This window comes from Chaetodon trifascialis, chromosome 16 (assembly GCF_039877785.1).
Source record: "Chaetodon trifascialis isolate fChaTrf1 chromosome 16, fChaTrf1.hap1, whole genome shotgun sequence".
Classification (NCBI taxonomy): Eukaryota; Metazoa; Chordata; class Actinopteri; order Chaetodontiformes; family Chaetodontidae; genus Chaetodon; species Chaetodon trifascialis.
In genome coordinates this window covers 15945655-15965668 of record NC_092071.1, presented here as the reverse complement: position 1 = coordinate 15965668, position 20014 = coordinate 15945655, and the positions used below count along the sequence as shown (strand labels likewise).

Sequence of the window (20014 nt, the reverse complement as noted above, 5' to 3'; positions counted from 1 at the left end):
CAGGCCTCTGACAGTCCACCAGGTGGTGGCCATGGACTATTAAATAATAAACTGGAGTGAGCGGTCACAGTTTGGAGACTCTCAGATATTTCCCTGTATTTTTCCTTATCTGGAAAACCCACATTAAAACAGAACTCCATCCATACACATACACTGTATATATGCTAGGGCACTATATATACACTGTGATTGTAATGATGGAGACAGACTGTTGATATGTTTGATGTTTGGTTCTACTCTGGAGACTTTTATGTGGTTGAAATACCCTGAATTACATTTGGTCAGAAAAGATGTAAATAGTGCAGAGCTAAATGGCCGTCAGCCTTACAGAGAAACCAAAGAGCTTCTGAGGTCAAAATAATAATTATAATAAGAATAATAATAATAAAAAAAGAAAAAAAAACTTTTTAAAAACTCTCAATGGGGGTAACAGAGAGAAAAAGGAAAACTACATGTTTCCCTTCCTAAGCAGCTTGGGATTGTAATTATTTTGTCCCAGAGACATAAAATCATCGCTCTAAGTATTTCTGTTGTGTCTCCTGTCGCAGTGTGCTCTGTGCTGGTGAATAACTCCACCTGACATTTACTGTCAGAGAGAAAACCTGTGTGAGCTGTCCCAAACCTCTGATGTCATGGCAGCTCACAGCGCCACACAGAGTGAACTCACACCTGATTTTACACGTTTACAGAGAGAACTGCATTTCTGTAACACACAGCTCAAAGAAACAAGAGTAACAATAATGCGCTGCCACAGCAGCTACTAATTGAATTTCTACAGCACCATTTCAGAAATGGATGCAAAAAAAAAAAAAATTCAGTGTAGCGAGAACAAACAAGTCAATTATGAAGCCCAAAATCTACAAATTATACTGGGTAGTGAGTCACATACAGTAAAGCTGTGAAGACAGCTTACTATCAGCCTCATTTCAGTTTTCGGTGCTTCATAGTTAACATAACCTTTGTATAAAAACTGAATAATACAAAAAATACATTTAAATACACATGTATTGTGTACATGTATGTAGTAAAAACTGCTGAGAGGATCACCAGGACTCCACTGCCCTCTCTGCAGAGCATTTACCACCACAGGGTCCACAAGAGAGCTGCCTCCATCCTGAAAGACCCCACCCACCCACAGCATGGACTGTTCACACTTCTACCCTCAGGAGGTACAGAAGTGTGAAATGCAGGACATCCAGATTAAAGAACTCTTTCTTTCCCGCAGCCATCAGACTCCTTAACAGTTAACTGGAGTCTAATCGTGGACTACCTCCTTCATTCAGCTGCATTCATAACTGCACAGTCCCTTACACTTTACTCTTCACTGTGTACTTCACTGTTTTTTACGGTTTAGTTCTACCATTTTGGACTTTTTACTGCTTATTGTTTGCAGCTACCAGTTTGCACACTTACTGTTTAATGTTTACTTTTACCAATTTGCACATGCTACTGTTTACTGTTTACACCTACTAGTTTGCACATAACACCACTTTGCACTACGTGTATAGTCACTGCAATTATGTATATAGTCATTTCCAATTTCTGTTTATAGTCGTTGCAATTCTGTTCATTTATCTCATTTTTGTTTATTTATTTATCTTTGATTCTTTAAATTGCTCTTTGTTTGATATTGTTGCTTTCATATATCTTTTTATCTTGGCATTCTCGTGGACAGCAAAGTAAGAATTTCATTGTGCTAGGAAACTTGTTTCTTGCTGTGCATATGACAATAAAACACTTTGACTATGCATTTTAATAAAACACTTTGGAATAAATAAATTCAGATATTTTGAACGATTACATAGCTATCGTACACACCAAACCAATTTACCAGTTAAGCATTTTAAAATGTTTATATTTATACATATATTCATTATTTATATATATATATTTGGATTTCCATCCTTTGGTTCTGTATGTGATTCTTATTACTTGTTCTGATCATGAATCTCACTGCACTCCAGCCCCTCCACCCTGCATTTCACTGCACACATTGTGACAAATGAAACTTTTGAATGTTGAATTTATTTAACTATTTCAGTGTGTAAATCTTAAAGCTATAACATACAGTGACAATGATGATGAAATAGGGCTTTTCATGTTCTGGACATTACAAAGGACAAACACACATTATTGTCCCACAGCCAGCAGTATGCTGGGTACGACAGATCAGCCTCTGTCCTGTCTGACGTGCATGTAATGTTGTCCAGGTAGCAGACAAGTATTAATTTGTCATGGTCTAAAGGGCCTTGATTCTCTTGAGCACTAAAGCTCCTCAGAGTCACATTTTAAAAACCTACTGTGGTTAAACAATATGAGACATGATTTTAGTTTTTCTCAGGCTGGCTGTGGCCAGCATCAAAGATTTGAATCACATTTTGTGTTTAAGTACAGAGGGTGGACAGAAAATCATGAACACCTGTGCAGTCTGCTGCAATGCAGTTTGTTCAGTTTAATTATTAGTAGTGTTTATTTTTCATTGAGACTGTGTCACAGAAGTATTGATTCACCTCTACTGTTTTTTTTAAATATTTCACTAGTTTAAGTTGTCGCAGTATCGCTTTGCATCCTATGGGACCTGTAAGCTTCACACAGGGAGCATTTATGGCTGTATTGGATGTGATACATCGTGCAGGTGTTTCTTTTATTGTGTCCACCCCCCGCACCTGTTTTGTGTCAGGGTGTAAGGGTCAACTTAACCTCTGCTCTCCCTGATTTAAGCCACATCAGAACTTTACCCTTCAGTCTGTCTGCAAAACAAGAAAACAGCATCTAAACACACTCATGAGCAAACAAAATGACCCATGCACAACACCGACTCTCATGGCCAAATGAAGACTGAAACCACATGCTGTATGATGTCAAATTAAAGAAACATCATACAGTATAAACTATAAATTACCCACAAGGATGAACATGTTTGAAATCACCCAGTTTTGCTTGGTTTTAGTGAGTATGTATGAAATAGAATCACTAAAATATCTCTATTGAATTTACTATACGGGATATAAAAATAAGCTGGCCAGTGATAATATTTCATTGAGTTCACGTTAAGTCATATTTTCTCAGTGGTAGTTACATACAATATATTTCCATCTCACTGTTAAATTACCCACACATGCATTTCTGAAAGTGAAATAAGGACAAAGAAACATGGCAGTCAGATCACGTCCCACTGATCATCTACTCTCTTTCTAACTCTTTTTCTAGGGATCAAGGCAAATTGCCAGCGAGAGGAGACGGCTTCTTTGTGTTATCCCAACACTAGTATCCATATCCTGCTCACTCAGGAATGGATGACTCCAGTCAATAACAGCAAAGATTGCCTTGTCTCTTCTCTCGCAATTTGCCAAGTGTACTGTGGTCATGGTGCAAGCTGAAGAGCAGAGGCAGAGATGGATCCACAGTCGGGCTGTTACTGCGCCCTGGCGTCTGAAACACAAGATCAGGGGCCTCATTTATAGAAAGATTGTACGACAGATTTGATTGAAAAAAAAAAAAAAAGTCCTCATCCGTGCCAATATTTTTCAGACGATGTGGAAAAAGGTTGCAGCTCTTCTGCAGAGCTGAGCCTGATGTGCACGGCTCTGAAATAGTAGAGTAAGGATAGATTATATGCACACAGTGTGAAAAAGCAAGAGAGGCTTACGATAATTATCAGCTAAGCTCTTCTGTAATTTGATTTCTTTGTTTTCACACGACATTGAAAGTGAGGCTATGTGACTTCTGGAAGAAGAAATAATACAATCATCCTGTTACAAATGAAAGGTTTTATTCATAAGCAATAAATATGAGGCCTGCTTCAGTGTTCAGTTTGCTGCTAGAGCCTCACTTGGTAGTTTATGACCAGTAGCTAATGGTGGCTAATGGTAGCTAATTGTTCACTGACCTCATGACTCTTCTCTACTTGTGCTACTATTACTACTATTACAAAGACAAAACATTTAAATGGTTTAATGCGAATTAAAAAAGATGTCGTAACACAGAAAATGCGATGTGCCGGTGTCCTGTACTTACCACATCAGGCCACTAGTGGCCGCTGTTAAGCAAAAGTTGCATAGTCTCACTTTAAGGTCTGAACACATCTTCGCTCAATCACTGATACGTGTGCATCGGCTTTATGCACACAATGAAAAAAACGATCTTAGTACAAATGTGCGATTCAAATCAAATCCTCTCGTACAAATGGGGCCCCTGGTCATATCTTACACTCTACTACTGCAGGGTTTACCAGGTCAGGGTGGCCATGGATAGACTTTGACTAGCCTTGGATCAAGACCAACCAAAGGTTTCTGTCAGTCTTACGCTGGATTTCGGTGAGAGGATGTTGGACAAAAAAGTTTGGACCGTTAGTTGTCACTCTGTCATTAGAATTCTCACGTTTGCCTGCGATGCTTAGTCCCCTCAAGACAACGCTGTTCCCCGTGCCTGCCCTAACGCCCAGGCGGCAGATTGGAGAGTGCTCACATTGTTCGACTTGGAGGTACTGATCGAGACTAGAGCTTCGCTTTAATCCTGCTGGCATTAGGCTGAATGCCACATAAGAAGATACAGAGCTTTCATATTGGCCTGTAGATATAAAATAACAAAGGCAAAGATTCTGTCTTTCATAACTACAGGTCAAAAACATAGAAACAACTACTCTGTCACAAATACACACACTAAATCATCACTTTTCAGATCTCCAGACTACTCCTGCACTTTGGTTTACCTCACATTTTTGGGCTTTTTTCTCCTCCATTAGCCAAGTAAAGGGTTCCCAGTTGATCACATCTGCACGATATAAACCAAATAATCACTTATATTTATCTGTAACTCCAGATATTTGGGCCCAAAAGACTACAGTCAGTGACGACAGCCTTGCCGATTACTCTGTTCTAGGATACCCGACTTTGGTGACATTGAGGCTGACCTTAGAGTCACCTCCCCCGCTGCCGCACTCTCCCTTGTCGTACCACCATTTGTTTTTCAATTTGTCCAAGAGGCCTTGCTCATTCAGTTTTAACACTGCCAGGTTAACAGCATTTCTTGAAACGATAAAACATAACTTGTAAGAAAATGAACAGGTCCGTGAGAAATCTAATATAGAATATTAGTAAAAAATAGTGATAAATATCAATGGTTCATAAGGGGAGCACGGAAGGGACAAATTGGTAAAGAATTTCACTGGTGTGGAAGGGTAAGAAGCATTTTTACAGCAAAGAAAATGTTAAATATTAGAGAGGTGGCATGGAGGGTTACATTGCTTGTAACTGAAGTGTGCGGGATGGGGACATTCTGTCATTGAACTAGAAATAAGAACATCCAGCATGCAGCTTAACATTCATCACAACTGACAGACCAGCGGTTTAACTAGCAAAAGAGACATATTTCAGAGTTGAATTAGAAGCAATGCAAAAGGGCACCACAGAGACCGGGAGGGAGGAGAGGCTGAAGGGAAGAGCAAAACAAACAAGGTTGGGGAGGGTGACAGTGCACATCGACATTCAGATGGATTCACTGAGAGGGACTGATATACCGATAACCTTAATAGAAAGAAGAAAGTAACAGAGACACAAACCAGATACACAGGACAGAACAGAAAATGGCTGAACGTGTTGATTCAAATGATAATACTGTTCATTCATTGATGCACTTGGAAAAAAAAGAAGAATTAAGGAGTGAAGAAGAAGAGAATGGCAAAAGGAGACATCAGGGTAGGTGGAATACTATAACAACATGGAGGATATTGTTATATTATCCCACCCACCTTAATGCAGAGCCTTTCGGTGTGGCCACACCATAGCCCTTAGAGTCGAGGTTGCCGCCCACTTTCATGGTGTCGCATGGCTTCCGCTGCTCTATGTACTCGTTCATAGTCGACTCGAGAAGAAAGGCGAACTTTCCCTTTGACTTTCGTACCCGGGAAACCCCGTCGGGTGTTGTCTTGGCAAAGACTGAGGGCTCAGCTGATTTCATGTATGACCACATTTTCTCATAAACTGCTATTTTGGAGCGCTGCATTTGAGGACACACAGAGAGAAGACAGAAACAGCTCAGTTATGCACTTCATAAAACATTCACAATGAGCTGCTGTGGGTTTGAGCAAAAGGAAAAGTTTGACATTTTGGGAAAGGATCGATATCACTGTCATGTCAGTGTGAGGCTGGACTGTGTGACAGTTACTCTATCCTTGACTGCATATAAACTACTGTAGTGTGTACTACCTTAATTTGATGTTGCATTCGTTGATAAAATGTCGGGGCACCACCTTCCTCAGCTAAGAAGGACTGCAGAAATTAACTGCTATAACGCTGATAAATATTAACGAATGAACTAACGGTAAACCAGTCTGATAACCTGAAGTGTAAATTCTGGATACAGGGATCGTAAATATTCAGTTCAAAAGGACACCGTCTAACCAGGACTTAAATCAAAATATCATTTATTAAGCAGAATTGTGGATAATGGGTAATGTACCATGAACAATAAGACAGAAGATGGGAGGTGATATGACAGAACAAACAAGAAACTTATGGCAACACAAGGGTAAATAAATTGGCGATAGTGAGAGGCAGTCTAAAAGGAGTAATGGGGACGCGAACGCGGAGTTAAGGGAAAGAACGATTAATGGAGAGAATTTGGACGAATTGACCTAATCTTAACCTCACGGACCAACTCTTATTCAAACCCACTTAGCGTGCCTACTTGGTTGCTGGCGTCCCGTTGTGCTCTGCTCCGAACTGGCTCGAAGACGTTCCAGGTGTTCGTCCGCGGCTCGATCTACTTGGTGGTCTAGTGGAAGGCCCAGACCTCCAAGATGACAAACTGGTGCGGAACGGGGCGTCTCTGGAAATGGTTCGGCGGTCGGTTACAGATGAGGGACGGCTCCGGATGGTTGTGAACCGGACCAAGGATCAACAGCTGGCCGCAGGGTTTGGTTCGGTTGAGTCCGTGACGGATTATTTTAGACTGATAGTACAAATTAAGAGTCTCTTCGATGGCCGGTCGAAGAAGGCTACAAAATTAGTATTACTTGCCTAATTTCACTAATGAAAACAAAACAAAACGTTTGGCTAAAAAGGAAGTTAACTTTGAAGTTTACGGCAAATTATAAGAATACGTCTTCTGAAGATTATTTACGCTACTCGGAATGGCTTGGAGTAGCTCGAAGACGAAAACTTAAGAGCAAAACGACTGTGCAAAACTTAAGACAAAAGCAAAGAAAGGAATTCAGCTGAGAGTAACTAGACATGAAAGAAAACAAAGGAACAGAACAAAAGAACAAAACAAAACTAAAAATCTACTACAAATCTACTTTACTATAAAATCTACTCTAAAATCTTACTCTTCTGAAACGCGCACTACACGCAGTTTTTAAAGGTCGCTCCGGGGCGTGTCGAAAGGCAGGCCATCGAATCACGGGAGACTCTTTGTGACGCGCGGTGTAATCTCGCCTCCTGGAGCTGAACTAATCAAAGAATCATACGAGGGGCTCATCTGCTTCTCACTATGGTCAATCACATATAATTCCAATGACAAATTTCGATGGTATTTCAATATTGTTCACAGCAGGCATTAGATACTTTCTATGGTTGGGTGACAACATTAAATGACAACCATGGTACAATTTTATCCCAACAGGCATAATAACTCAATGAGTAACTAATACAAAAATAAAGGTAATAATAAAGAGAGGCAGATTATATTTGTCAAAAAAAAAAATGATTATCACGATTACGGTTACTTATCGATAAATGTACCAAGTAAAGCATATTCAATCTGACGGTTAGGAAACTCTGGATGGCAGTATAGTTTGTGGTGACAATTCATACAACTTTATAAAACCGTTAAAATCACAACTTGGTCATACTTCGGGTCAGAGATACGGGAAAAACATCAATATTATGCGTACCCCGAGTCCAGTAAGTCGAAAACATGAAAAGTTAAGTTTGACATAAAATCTGGTTATCTTGGAGTGTTGAGGAAAACACACAAACGTGAGTCACTAGTTGCTTCAAGGGATGTCCGGTTTACGACCATCAGCATTTGCTGATGTCTGTGGATTCCTCTGAGGCCTGCTATTTGTCTCTTCAGGCAGTCTTGTTGTATGGAGTCCTCGGGCTATTGGGGAAGTAATTAGCATAGCGTGGGACATCCTGATTTAGAGATAGGCGTTGACCTTTTGGCTTTCTTTCTTCAGTGTGTGAGTAAAGTAGTTTACTGAACCAGACTTCCTGTCTCTCTTCGAAATCAGATTGCATTATAGGTAAACCAGGCGGTCTATAATTCAATCGGTTGGCGGGTTTACACCTCCATTTCCTTTGAGTATCACCAGAAAAGGAGGGAAAGAAGGGGTCAGTTAAAGGCCGGTTCTGCTACATATCCCCCACTCGATTCGATGGTCGCTGTCCAGGGAACTTCGGATCGCTGAAAGATCAAGCAGAACAGGTGGCACACAGCAGCATTTGAACAGAGTTTGGGTCCGTTTGAGGTATCCTAAGAGCCAATTACTCGTTATAGCGACTTGGAAGAGTAACAAAATAAAAGGGAAAACATGCAATAAAGGGGAGACTAAGGTTAGTATGCAAGCTCGAGGATTGCAGGGGCTATGTTGTCTCCTTTACATTATGAGCTTAGGATACACTTGAAGAAAAACGCGATTCTAAAAGTTTACAGGTGACCTAGGGATATGGGGGAATCCTACTTACAGCTAAACTGTTCACTGAGGATCCAATGTCACACAACACACCCAACATTAATACGTCAACTAATTGTGCGTGAGCGTCGTCAACCTGCACTACAGAAAAGGAAGAAAAGAAGAACAAAAATATATAGCTTTTTACAGATTGACATACATCTACAGATCAATTGACCATATTCAACCGACTGTGTTATCTGACAAGAGTCTGATGCTGAGAAGAGTGTCGAAGGTAACCAACTGCTGTTAACAAACCACCAATAAATTGTTTGTGTCTCTTATTGTGTCCACTTAATTGTGACTGAGTGATAGTGAACTTTTTGTAACTGCTGCAACGTGTGGATTGTATTTACTGTTGTACCTTTTAATTAGGATCACTGAAATCGTTATGGCATAAACTGTCCCCCACTTGATTCCTAGTCAAATGGTTGGATTACAAGGACGGAGCAAGTATCACCGATAATTCACATTTTGGAGTTGTTCAGACCGGGATGTCTAATTCAGATTTCTTCTATACTACTGGTACCTTAAAATTTTTAATCCTTCTTACCAGTAGTTAACGTTATATAATGTAATTTAACTCTTAACTGAGACTATGGCGTCCCCGTTCGTTCCCATGGGGGTTTTGTGAGGTTTTATTTGGTTGCGGTGTACCCACTTGAAGGTAGGCTCTCTCTGGCCTTTCTTCACCTGGATTTGGTACACCACTGGAGAGAGTTTGTCAGTGATCAGATAAGGACCTGCCCAGTGGGGAAGGAGCTTATGGGTTAGCCTCCCGAGACCTTGATTGGTGGCTCCAGTAGCTGGAGCAAAGATGTAGTACCACACTTTGTCCCCCACTTGGAGCTCTACATGTGATACTTTTTGGTCATAACAGGTTTTGCATCTTTCAATACTTTCACTCGGGTTTTCCTGAGCAAAGGAAAACGTAGTTTCCAAGTGTTCATTCCAATCAGCCATGTACTGATGCGTAGTGTAGGCTGTTGAAATGTTAGCTCCACCTTTTTGATAGAGCAGGTGCACTGGTAGAGTCATCTCAAAAGGAGAGAAGCCTATGGTGGTATGTGGCATTGCTCTAATAGCCATCAGAATCAAAGTCAGTTGCCAATCCCAGACTTTGTGTTCAGCACGTGGAGAGTCATGGGCGTGCCTTAGCATCACCCCCCTGTGGCTCTGGTACACCGCGAGGGCAACAGAAGCGAGTGCATCAGAGACATAAACGAGAAAGCCCAGGACGGCGAAGAAGAACGGAAGGGCCCGAGAAAAAAGGCCATGAAGCACAGGATATGGCGTCTGGATGGATCCGAGGTCGTCAGAGAAAGCAGGTGTGTTACGAGCACTGGGACGTGGTCGAGCAAGAGCAGCAGAGAGAGGTGGAGTAACAATGCGGACATCAGGGGCGGGTGGGTGGGGAAAAAGGTCCGGTTTAAAGTTTTCAGTGTCAGGGGAAGTTTCTTCCTCAACCCCTGGCAGTGACCAAAGGATGTTGTGAACTGTATCTACCTGAGTGTCCAATCTGACCAGTACATCGCTGCCGATATCATGTGGCAGATTTGGGGCAACCACAAAGGCATGAGTCAGCTTTCTGTGACGCCGTTCCGCCTTCAATGAGTAGATACCATCGGCTGCCAAAATTGGTTGAGGCAGAGGATCTATAGGAAGGCAGGAGGTGGTTTTCACAAGCTGGCTGCTGGAGTGGTCTTGTACTACTGTCTCAGAGAATTGCCAGCTGATAGCTGACTTGTCAGCACAGAGGGCCAAGACCGTGTCATCAGCATGAACACCACTTATATCAGTGTTGTTGATCACTTTTGGACAGTGTTTACTGTCAGTGGCAGTGTCATCGAACTTACACAGAGAAGTGTTTTGTTCGGTCAACAGTTCTTGTTGTGGCCAAGGTGATGTTGGGGTGACATCTGGAGTCACGCCTGATGTCTCATCATCCCCAGTGGCCTCTGGCGGTTCTGGGAGAATGTTCTGACTCTCAGGTTCAGCGTCAAGGGCATAGCATTGAGCCGTGTCTTGCTGGAGAAGAGAAAGGGGCAGAGGTTCGCGGACCTGTGCCCAGAGCTTCAAGTGTTTAAGGTCAATTAGAGGTTTGAAACGATCAAGGAGGTCATTACCGACAAGGAGCGGAATGGTGTCCAGCGGAGACACGTACACAGGGTGAACGCAGGTCATTGGGCCGATTGTTAGTTGTATCAAAGCCCGATTTGTCAAAGTGGTACTGGTAGGACCGTATGGTTGGACTTTCAGGGAGCAGGCTTGTAGTTTCAAGTCCCTGTTCGATCGACGGGCAGCAGCCTGCAGTGTGTTGAACAGTGCTGCTGACATTACAGTGATGTCAGCCGCTGTGTCGAGGAGAGCTTCTTGCCTTAGTCTACCTTCAAGTATAGTTGACAGACACAATTTTCGTGCCGCCCCTTTTCGGGTCAAATTACACAAGAACTGGAGACAGGGTGATTCACCTTCGAGGACTGAAGGGTTTTCGTTGGTAGAGCTTTCTGTGGAATCGAGTTGAACCACCAGAACTGCGCTCGGGGGCGTAGTCTCTTCCTTGTCTGACCCTGCAATCTGCCTTGTAGGGAGAGTGGGTTCAAGTTCATCAGGACTCAGGTACAGCTCTGTAGCTACCTCAGCTTGATGGGTCTGATCCACTGAAGGAGGAGGTTTAGCGTTAGGGACGGAAATTGTGAACAAGTCAGCTTTTGCTTTTTCTTTTACTCGTTCGTTTTGAATCAACCGTTTGATGACCTCAAGATCTTCCTTGCTAAGGCTCTCTAAGTGAGGGTTGCTTTCAGTATTGTCATCTTTCTTTTCCCCTCTGGACGAGTTGTGTCCTGGGGGTCGGTTTTCCTGTTGTTCAGGATTTCGAAACTCGCGTCGGCCATTTTGCCGGTAGCCATGGGCTTGGTAATTTCCATGCCAGGTGGGTGGAAATTTGTTTTGCCCGAAACTGGACTGGTGGCGATTTGCCCCAAACACTGAACGGTTGGGTCTGAAACCGGATTGTGGTGGTTGAGAATAACCATATTCAGACTCCGTCCGTTGAGGTGGAGGTTCCTTGTGACCTCGCACATATCGGCGATTTTGGGGAGAGAACGTGTTGGATTTTTGTGTTTCACCAACAGAAGTCCCTTCAAGTTCCAAGGCTTCAATTCCCAGACTCAAGATAGTGCTGGGTTCTGGGTGTTTAAGGGTGCTTTGTCTCTGCTTTGCAAACCCCATTGCAGCTAGTTCGCGTAGGTGGCGACTAGTGCAGGTGCGCGGACAAGCTGCGACACCAAGATGATGGCTAGTGGTGGGATGGAGGTTTTGGACAAAGAGTGTTTTGAAGTTGAGATCTTCCTCCATCCCTGGCTCGTTTCTGGAGCCGAAGTAAGCCTGACGTAGGCGATTGTAATACTGTTGGGGTGACTCTTGTCTTCCTTGTTTGACTGAGAGAGCAGCCGTTAAGCCCGTTTGGGAAAGAGGATCAGAGAACTCTTCCAGCAATGTTTCACAGAGCAAGTCATAATCATTTCGGACATAATCAGGCTGTCTCTCAATGAATCTGCTGACCTCTCGGTTAGATGTCACCTTGATTAAATAGATTTTATCATCGACAGTAGCACCGGGAAACTTACGAAGATAGAACTCGATGTCTTTGAGATACTGGCTGGTCTGATCGGAACCACCAAGATTTGGTTCAAACCGAGCTATGTTGCGAGCGATCTTATCTAAGTCTCTATCTGTAGGCCCTTGTGCCGTATAGTTAGAGGTGGCTGGATTAAGACGCTGACTGGGGCTCCCCCTTTCAGGGTTAGGTGAGAGCCTCCTGGGATCATAGACTGGTTCCAGTGGGACTCGTGGGGAGGAAACATCCCGTCGGGTGTTTCCAAGGACCTTAGTATCTCCCTTCTCTTCTGGAAGGAAATCATCAAGAGATATTCGGCGTCTTCCCTTTTGTTCAAGGGGAAGCTCTCTTCTGGCGTTTGCCAGTTTTGCTTCCATCAGTTGTCGCTGATGGTGGGATTCACTAGCCTGCTCCTCAGCCTGCACCAGACGTGCATGCATGTCTTGGAGGTGCCTTTGGTCAGATTCGGCAGACTCAGCTTGGAGTTGAATCTGGTGCTCCAAGTGATCCACCTTATTCTCAGCTCCTTGGAGAAGTATTTTATTCAAGTCTCTTTCTTTACTCGTTTCACCCAAACATTCTTTCACTTGGGCTAATTCTGACTCCAGACGTTTAGTCTCCCTTTCTTGTGACTCTTCATTAGAGGTCAACCTCTGAATTTGTCCCTCTGCCTCAAGCAGGGACTGTCTCTGGGTTTCATTCTTTTCGTGCAGGCCCTTGACCTCACGCTTGTAGGCCTTTATCCTCTCTTCTGCTTGTCTTAGCAGTTTGTATGAATGCCTAAGCTGAGCAGCCATCACTACTGCTATGCTTCCAAGCGCTTTAGGCTTTTCTTTGCTTTTAACTTCATCATTTACTACAGGAGTGGTCAGCTGTAACATGATAGTGTCTAAATCCTTTGGATCAGTGTTATACATTTGATCCAAATAACCAGGCAGCAGATCTCCGGTCAGATCCATTAATGCTAGCTCCAGCCTATCAGGGCGGTCCCTCTCAATGGAGGGACCGGACTGGTCTTTGTCTGCCATGTTTGAATCTAGCTTTATCTAGGTTACGGAGAAACTCGGTTAAAAGGGTTTAAACTTGTGTGTGTCTTCACGAAACAAGATTAAAATTGAACACAATAGCATGCGAGTAAATTGACAAATGGTTAAATTCAAGAAGCAAGTGTAAAATGATTTTAAATCTTTAAGTTCTTATGTATTTTAATTTTTGTTTTTATTTAAGCCTTAACCCAAATTTCAAATGTTGTTAGCATACATACAAACTATTGAAGTCGGTAAATACGCGAGCGTGTAGATTTTAAAGTTTATTTATTGTTAATATATTTATTTAGGGTGTTCCTTATAAGCATACAGCTGTACTTCTGACCTTATTTGAGAAATTGCCAATCCAGTTTACAATTCCAATTTAGAAAATTAATTTGATTCTTTGATCCAATCAATTAAACAAATGAAATGATGCTTTATTTGTTTTGAATTTAGGAGTAATTTAGAGTATTAGCAATTACTTAAATGTAAATGTGGAGTTAATCTGCGAATGAAATTATGATAATCGGTTTTGATTGATAAGTACAGACTTGGTTAATCCCACTGCTAGAATGACAATTCCAAAATTTTTGAGTTTAATGAAATGGTCAGACTATAAATGCCAATTAACCTGACAGGGATAAGAGAGTAAAGGATTAAATGAGTAGCTGGATTTTTAGAGTAGGTTAAGTAAGAAGAAAATAATACTTTGGGTAATACAGTTTAGACTATCACGAGTTGCACACACAAGTTGGAAGACACACGTCAAACCCAGTTAACCGAAGTGTCCACCAGAGGGAGGTATTATGTTTCTGTCTCTCCTAAAGGGTTAACCTCACATTGCCAGCAGGGGCGCTGTGGTTATTTTACGCACAGTAGAAGAAGATAGAGGGTTCAATACACTGGCATTACCAAGGGTGGCGCTAGAGAGTGGACAAGGGGGTCACTGCTCTTAAAAAGCAGCAAGCGAAGGAGGTGGGCGCGTTTGGCTCCACCCCCCTGAAAGGAGCTAGCTGTTCTGGCTAACCAGCGTCAGTCAAGCTCCAGCGATCACAAGCTTCGCATCGGCAGATACAACAAGCAGCAGCCGTCTCAAACACACAGTTTCACTATCAGAGACTTCAGACAGGACGTTGAATTCAATCGTCTATTCTCCAATTTCCACACACTCTCAAGTTAACTTTAGCTTCTTAGCTACGGGTTAACACCGAAGGAAGATCCGCTCCGACGGATTGTCTGGATAACGGACCTACGGCCGCCCGACAGGCGTCGTACAAGTTAAAATTCAACAAGACAAAATAAGCACGGTGGCTTTTCCTTCAATTCTCTTTTCAGCACAGGTTCTCTTCGAACACTCAGATCAGCACTTCGGCTCAGCCAGATTCACTGGACTGTAATCAGATCGCTACTACGATCAACCAATAAGATTCCACTCTCGTATCAGTGGTTCACTGAATTCACCAAACCAACAATCGTTTCTTTTAAAACGTTCACAAATGACCGGCGTGGGTCACAACTTTTATCAGCGGTTCACCGCATAAACGACTAGCAATCGCTTCTTTTAATTCTCACAAGGGACCTGCGTTGGTCACAACTTATTAAAGCAAATCAAGAGTCTGCGCTCTTTGTCACGGCGGATATCCGCTCTACTCCCCCACTGTCAAGCAGTTGTCCCTTATCAGATAGCTAGTCTGATACAGAGACGCGAGGGTTCTGTACCGATCAAGTTTGCTGGAAACTCGCAGCCAAACTGACCTAATACAGGACACAATCATAACCCTGGAACATCGCAGCAGTTATAACGTGCCAACAGGCCTTTCAACATTAATAGCGTACGGCGACGCGGCATGCACAACGTAATTCAAACAGTTCAATATTCAATCAGAGCTCAAAATAAACAAATCATCAGGATCCAGTTAATTCACGCTTAAAACAAGAACACATATATAGTTTGCACAGGTTGAAATGCTCACACACAAAGCCACAGTTTATCAAAACAGCGCACAAACGCAGTTGAGTCCAACAGCGCACATAAGCTCCTCAGTGGAAAGTCAGCACAGATGTGATGCGATGAAGCCTTAATTACTGAATAAAACAATTTGAATCCGCCTCACACGGGGCACCATTATATAATGTAGTGTGTACTACCTTAATTTGATGTTGCATTCGTTGATAAAATGTCGGGGCACCACCTTCCTCAGCTAAGAAGGACTGCAGAAATTAACTGCTATAACGCTGATAAATATTAACGAATGAACTAACGGTAAACCAGTCTGATAACCTGAAGTGTAAATTCTGGATACAGGGATCGTAAATATTCAGTTCAAAAGGACACCGTCTAACCAGGACTTAAATCAAAATATCATTTATTAAGCAGAATTGTGGATAATGGGTAATGTACCATGAACAATAAGACAGAAGATGGGAGGTGATATGACAGAACAAACAAGAAACTTATGGCAACACAAGGGTAAATAAATTGGCGATAGTGAGAGGCAGTCTAAAAGGAGTAATGGGGACGCGAACGCGGAGTTAAGGGAAAGAACGATTAATGGAGAGAATTTGGACGAATTGACCTAATCTTAACCTCACGGACCAACTCTTATTCAAACCCACTTAGCGTGCCTACTTGGTTGCTGGCGTCCCGTTGTGCTCTGCTCCGAACTGGCTCGAAGACGTTCCAGGTGTTCGTCCGCGGCTCGATCTACTTGGTGGTCTAGTGGAAGGCCCAGACCTCCAAGATGACAAACTGGTGCGGAACGGGGCGTCTCTGGAAATGGTTCGGCGGTCGGTTACAGATGAGGGACGGCTCCGGATGGTTGTGAACCGGACCAAGGATCAACAGCTGGCCGCAGGGTTTGGTTCGGTTGAGTCCGTGACGGATTATTTTAGACTGATAGTACAAATTAAGAGTCTCTTCGATGGCCGGTCGAAGAAGGCTACAAAATTAGTATTACTTGCCTAATTTCACTAATGAAAACAAAACAAAACGTTTGGCTAAAAAGGAAGTTAACTTTGAAGTTTACGGCAAATTATAAGAATACGTCTTCTGAAGATTATTTACGCTACTCGGAATGGCTTGGAGTAGCTCGAAGACGAAAACTTAAGAGCAAAACGACTGTGCAAAACTTAAGACAAAAGCAAAGAAAGGAATTCAGCTGAGAGTAACTAGACATGAAAGAAAACAAAGGAACAGAACAAAAGAACAAAACAAAACTAAAAATCTACTACAAATCTACTTTACTATAAAATCTACTCTAAAATCTTACTCTTCTGAAACGCGCACTACACGCAGTTTTTAAAGGTCGCTCCGGGGCGTGTCGAAAGGCAGGCCATCGAATCACGGGAGACTCTTTGTGACGCGCGGTGTAATCTCGCCTCCTGGAGCTGAACTAATCAAAGAATCATACGAGGGGCTCATCTGCTTCTCACTATGGTCAATCACATATAATTCCAATGACAAATTTCGATGGTATTTCAATATTGTTCACAGCAGGCATTAGATACTTTCTATGGTTGGGTGACAACATTAAATGACAACCATGGTACAATTTTATCCCAACAGGCATAATAACTCAATGAGTAACTAATACAAAAATAAAGGTAATAATAAAGAGAGGCAGATTATATTTGTCAAAAAAAAAAATGATTATCACGATTACGGTTACTTATCGATAAATGTACCAAGTAAAGCATATTCAATCTGACGGTTAGGAAACTCTGGATGGCAGTATAGTTTGTGGTGACAATTCATACAACTTTATAAAACCGTTAAAATCACAACTTGGTCATACTTCGGGTCAGAGATACGGGAAAAACATCAATATTATGCGTACCCCGAGTCCAGTAAGTCGAAAACATGAAAAGTTAAGTTTGACATAAAATCTGGTTATCTTGGAGTGTTGAGGAAAACACACAAACGTGAGTCACTAGTTGCTTCAAGGGATGTCCGGTTTACGACCATCAGCATTTGCTGATGTCTGTGGATTCCTCTGAGGCCTGCTATTTGTCTCTTCAGGCAGTCTTGTTGTATGGAGTCCTCGGGCTATTGGGGAAGTAATTAGCATAGCGTGGGACATCCTGATTTAGAGATAGGCGTTGACCTTTTGGCTTTCTTTCTTCAGTGTGTGAGTAAAGTAGTTTACTGAACCAGACTTCCTGTCTCTCTTCGAAATCAGATTGCATTATAGGTAAACCAGGCGGTCTATAATTCAATCGGTTGGCGGGTTTACACCTCCATTTCCTTTGAGTATCACCAGAAAAGGAGGGAAAGAAGGGGTCAGTTAAAGGCCGGTTCTGCTACACTACAATACCCTCTAGCCAATATCTCAACACTATAACACAATATAACACTCTCTTTTGGAATAAATAGCTGCTAATCAACAATTATTCCTGCCATAAAATGAATAAGCAGGGCTCAGACAGTAAATCACTGATTAGTCCAGCATCTCTTCTGTTTCTCCAAACTGAGTTGGTGGTTCTAGAATCTTTTTTCATTTCTTTGTTTGGTTTGGTTTTCCCAGAATTCTCACAAGGGATGAATGAAATGAAATATAAATCAAGGATTAGAAAAAATTGAAAGCTCCTCTGTTCTCCCCCCCAAAAAAACCCTCTAGACTACTCTCTCTTCAGCAGAGAGGAAAATTTCTTTTCAGAAGCGTAAAGACATGAGTTTAAGAGGCATGGCCTGTAAAGCTCTCTAATTAACGTGCTTTATTAGTTCAAGTAGTCTTTATGCTAAGCTAATGCACTTCCTGCTCCAGCCCCATGCTTAATGCACAGACATGAGAGTGGTGTCAATCTTCTCATCTACCTCACTGCGAGGACGTGAATGGACATTTTTCCAAAATGTTGAACTGAACCTTCAAAGCATCACACTGAACCCAACTGCTGTACTTCCTGGCCACGCCCCTGCTCATGATGTCACATCAGCGTCACAGACTGAGGCTTGGTCAGAAGTGCTACACGCTTAAACATTTCAACACACAGAGCGCAGCGGACCGCTGGATTGGCTGGATTTACCCTTTACATGTAAACAGTGCAGCAGAGGTAGTGGGCTTTTTGCCAGCAGCCTGAAGTCTGACAATCTGGCAGCTCAGCAGAAGCTAAACGCAGACCGTGTTTGGTATCAATATGAACAGACAGAAGTGACCTCCTCCTCCTCCTCAGTTTGCGCCCCCACCAGCAGGTCACAGCTGGAGTCATGATCATCATGGTTTCATCTTTAGTTACATCAAATCAGCCCTTCCACACATCCATGCTGTCCACCTGACCGACATGCTTGGCATGGCTACACCACACCAGCGTGCACTCATGTTAAGTCAATAATGCAGCCAAAAGCTCCTTTTCTACACCAGCCGCCTGCTGCAGTCTTCAATCAGCTGAGGAGGTTTTAGAAGTCATGCCAGGGTGACAAGATGTTACTCATCCTCAGTCGGATTTTGTTTTTTGGCATTTTGATATATTTAATAAGCAAATATTATGTAGAGATTATTGTTCTTGAATAGGTTAAATATTATGCTATATATGATATAATATATCATATATAGCATAATATGTATGTAATGTATGTGTTTTATTATGGGGAAGTTTGAAGAAGATGCAAACTAGCTGTAATTAGCATTATTCAAAGGAATATACAGAATATTATTATATAATATTAAAGTTTTTTTTTTATCTTACATAAGTTGTTCTAATTACATTCCATGTTTTTGTCTGTTTCTGCACCAAGTAAACTTCACTTTACTCAAGAGATGCGTTTTGAGATTTGCAATCCCATCAGTCCGCCTGCACTTTCAGCATCTTCTGTCAAAAGCTACAGAAAACACAGATAAAGAAACCGCACGATATCTGCTCGTTCATCTTTTCATATTGTTGTTGTTCTTTGTGAGCCGAGCCACATGCCTGATTATCTCTGCAAATCCCAAGTCCCCCAAAACAACTTCTACAATGGAGCACATCCTTTTTTGTTGTTGTGTAGCTGCATACTTATTGTCTTCATCATTTTACTCACAGTATCCAAATGGCTTCCAAACATTTTTTAAAAAGGTGATAATTTTTTCCTTTAATTTGATATTCCACATTAACATAAACCAAAGCAGTTCCAACTGTGTTAAAATATGAATGATCATGCAGTTATTATTGCATAGTCATGATATTCATGAATCCACATGATAATAAGCCAAACACCAGCTGAAGTAGTTTGTGTTATTTGTTGCTTGACAGCGTGTTTGACTCCCTCTGCAGTGGCACTGCGTCTTAACACGTTTGACCTGCTTACTACGAGACTGACGTCTTCACCTCTGTGGCCCGGTCAGCTGCCAGCTGGAGCAGCTACAGACATGCACAGCACAGCCCTGCTCTGACACTCAGTACGCTGCTAAAAATGGCCAGCGAGAGGCTGATCGCCGGCCACCGGGGAGCTGGAGTACACAGCTGTCTACAATAGAGGGAAGAAATAGAGAAGCTGCATTAAACTGGGCTAACGTGACCTTCTGCTGAGCGCTGTGAGGGAGGAGGCGCCTCAGAGGAAACTTTGGGGTGAAACTTTTCGTATCTCTACACGTCTTCACGGGGCTCCTCGTCGGGGTTGTGATTAGGAGCATGACAGACAGGTTCATAATCGCTCTGGCAATCTGCCGTCAGGACTCAAGAAAATCAGATCTACGTGACTTTTATAGGATTTATATG

At 42.3% G+C, this 20014-nt stretch overlaps 1 protein-coding gene across 5 annotated transcripts in view; it reads right to left on the bottom strand.

Annotated features, from left to right (window-relative positions):
• gria3a (glutamate receptor, ionotropic, AMPA 3a) overlaps nt 1–20014 on the bottom strand; it is an 81251-nt gene that overhangs the window by 5660 nt on the left and 55577 nt on the right. For 3 of the 5 annotated variants that reach the window (XR_011603168.1, XM_070982568.1, XM_070982570.1), the window contains exon 13: nt 5750–5997. Coding sequence is in view for 3 of the 5 variants with exons in the window: in XM_070982568.1 (XP_070838669.1) it covers nt 5750–5997 (248 nt within the window). In the remaining 2 variants the exon portion in view is untranslated. Of the gene's footprint in view, nt 1–4912; nt 5028–5749; nt 5998–20014 lie in introns of all 5 variants that reach the window. The other 2 variants (XR_011603167.1, XM_070982569.1) reach the window with 1 other exon arrangement.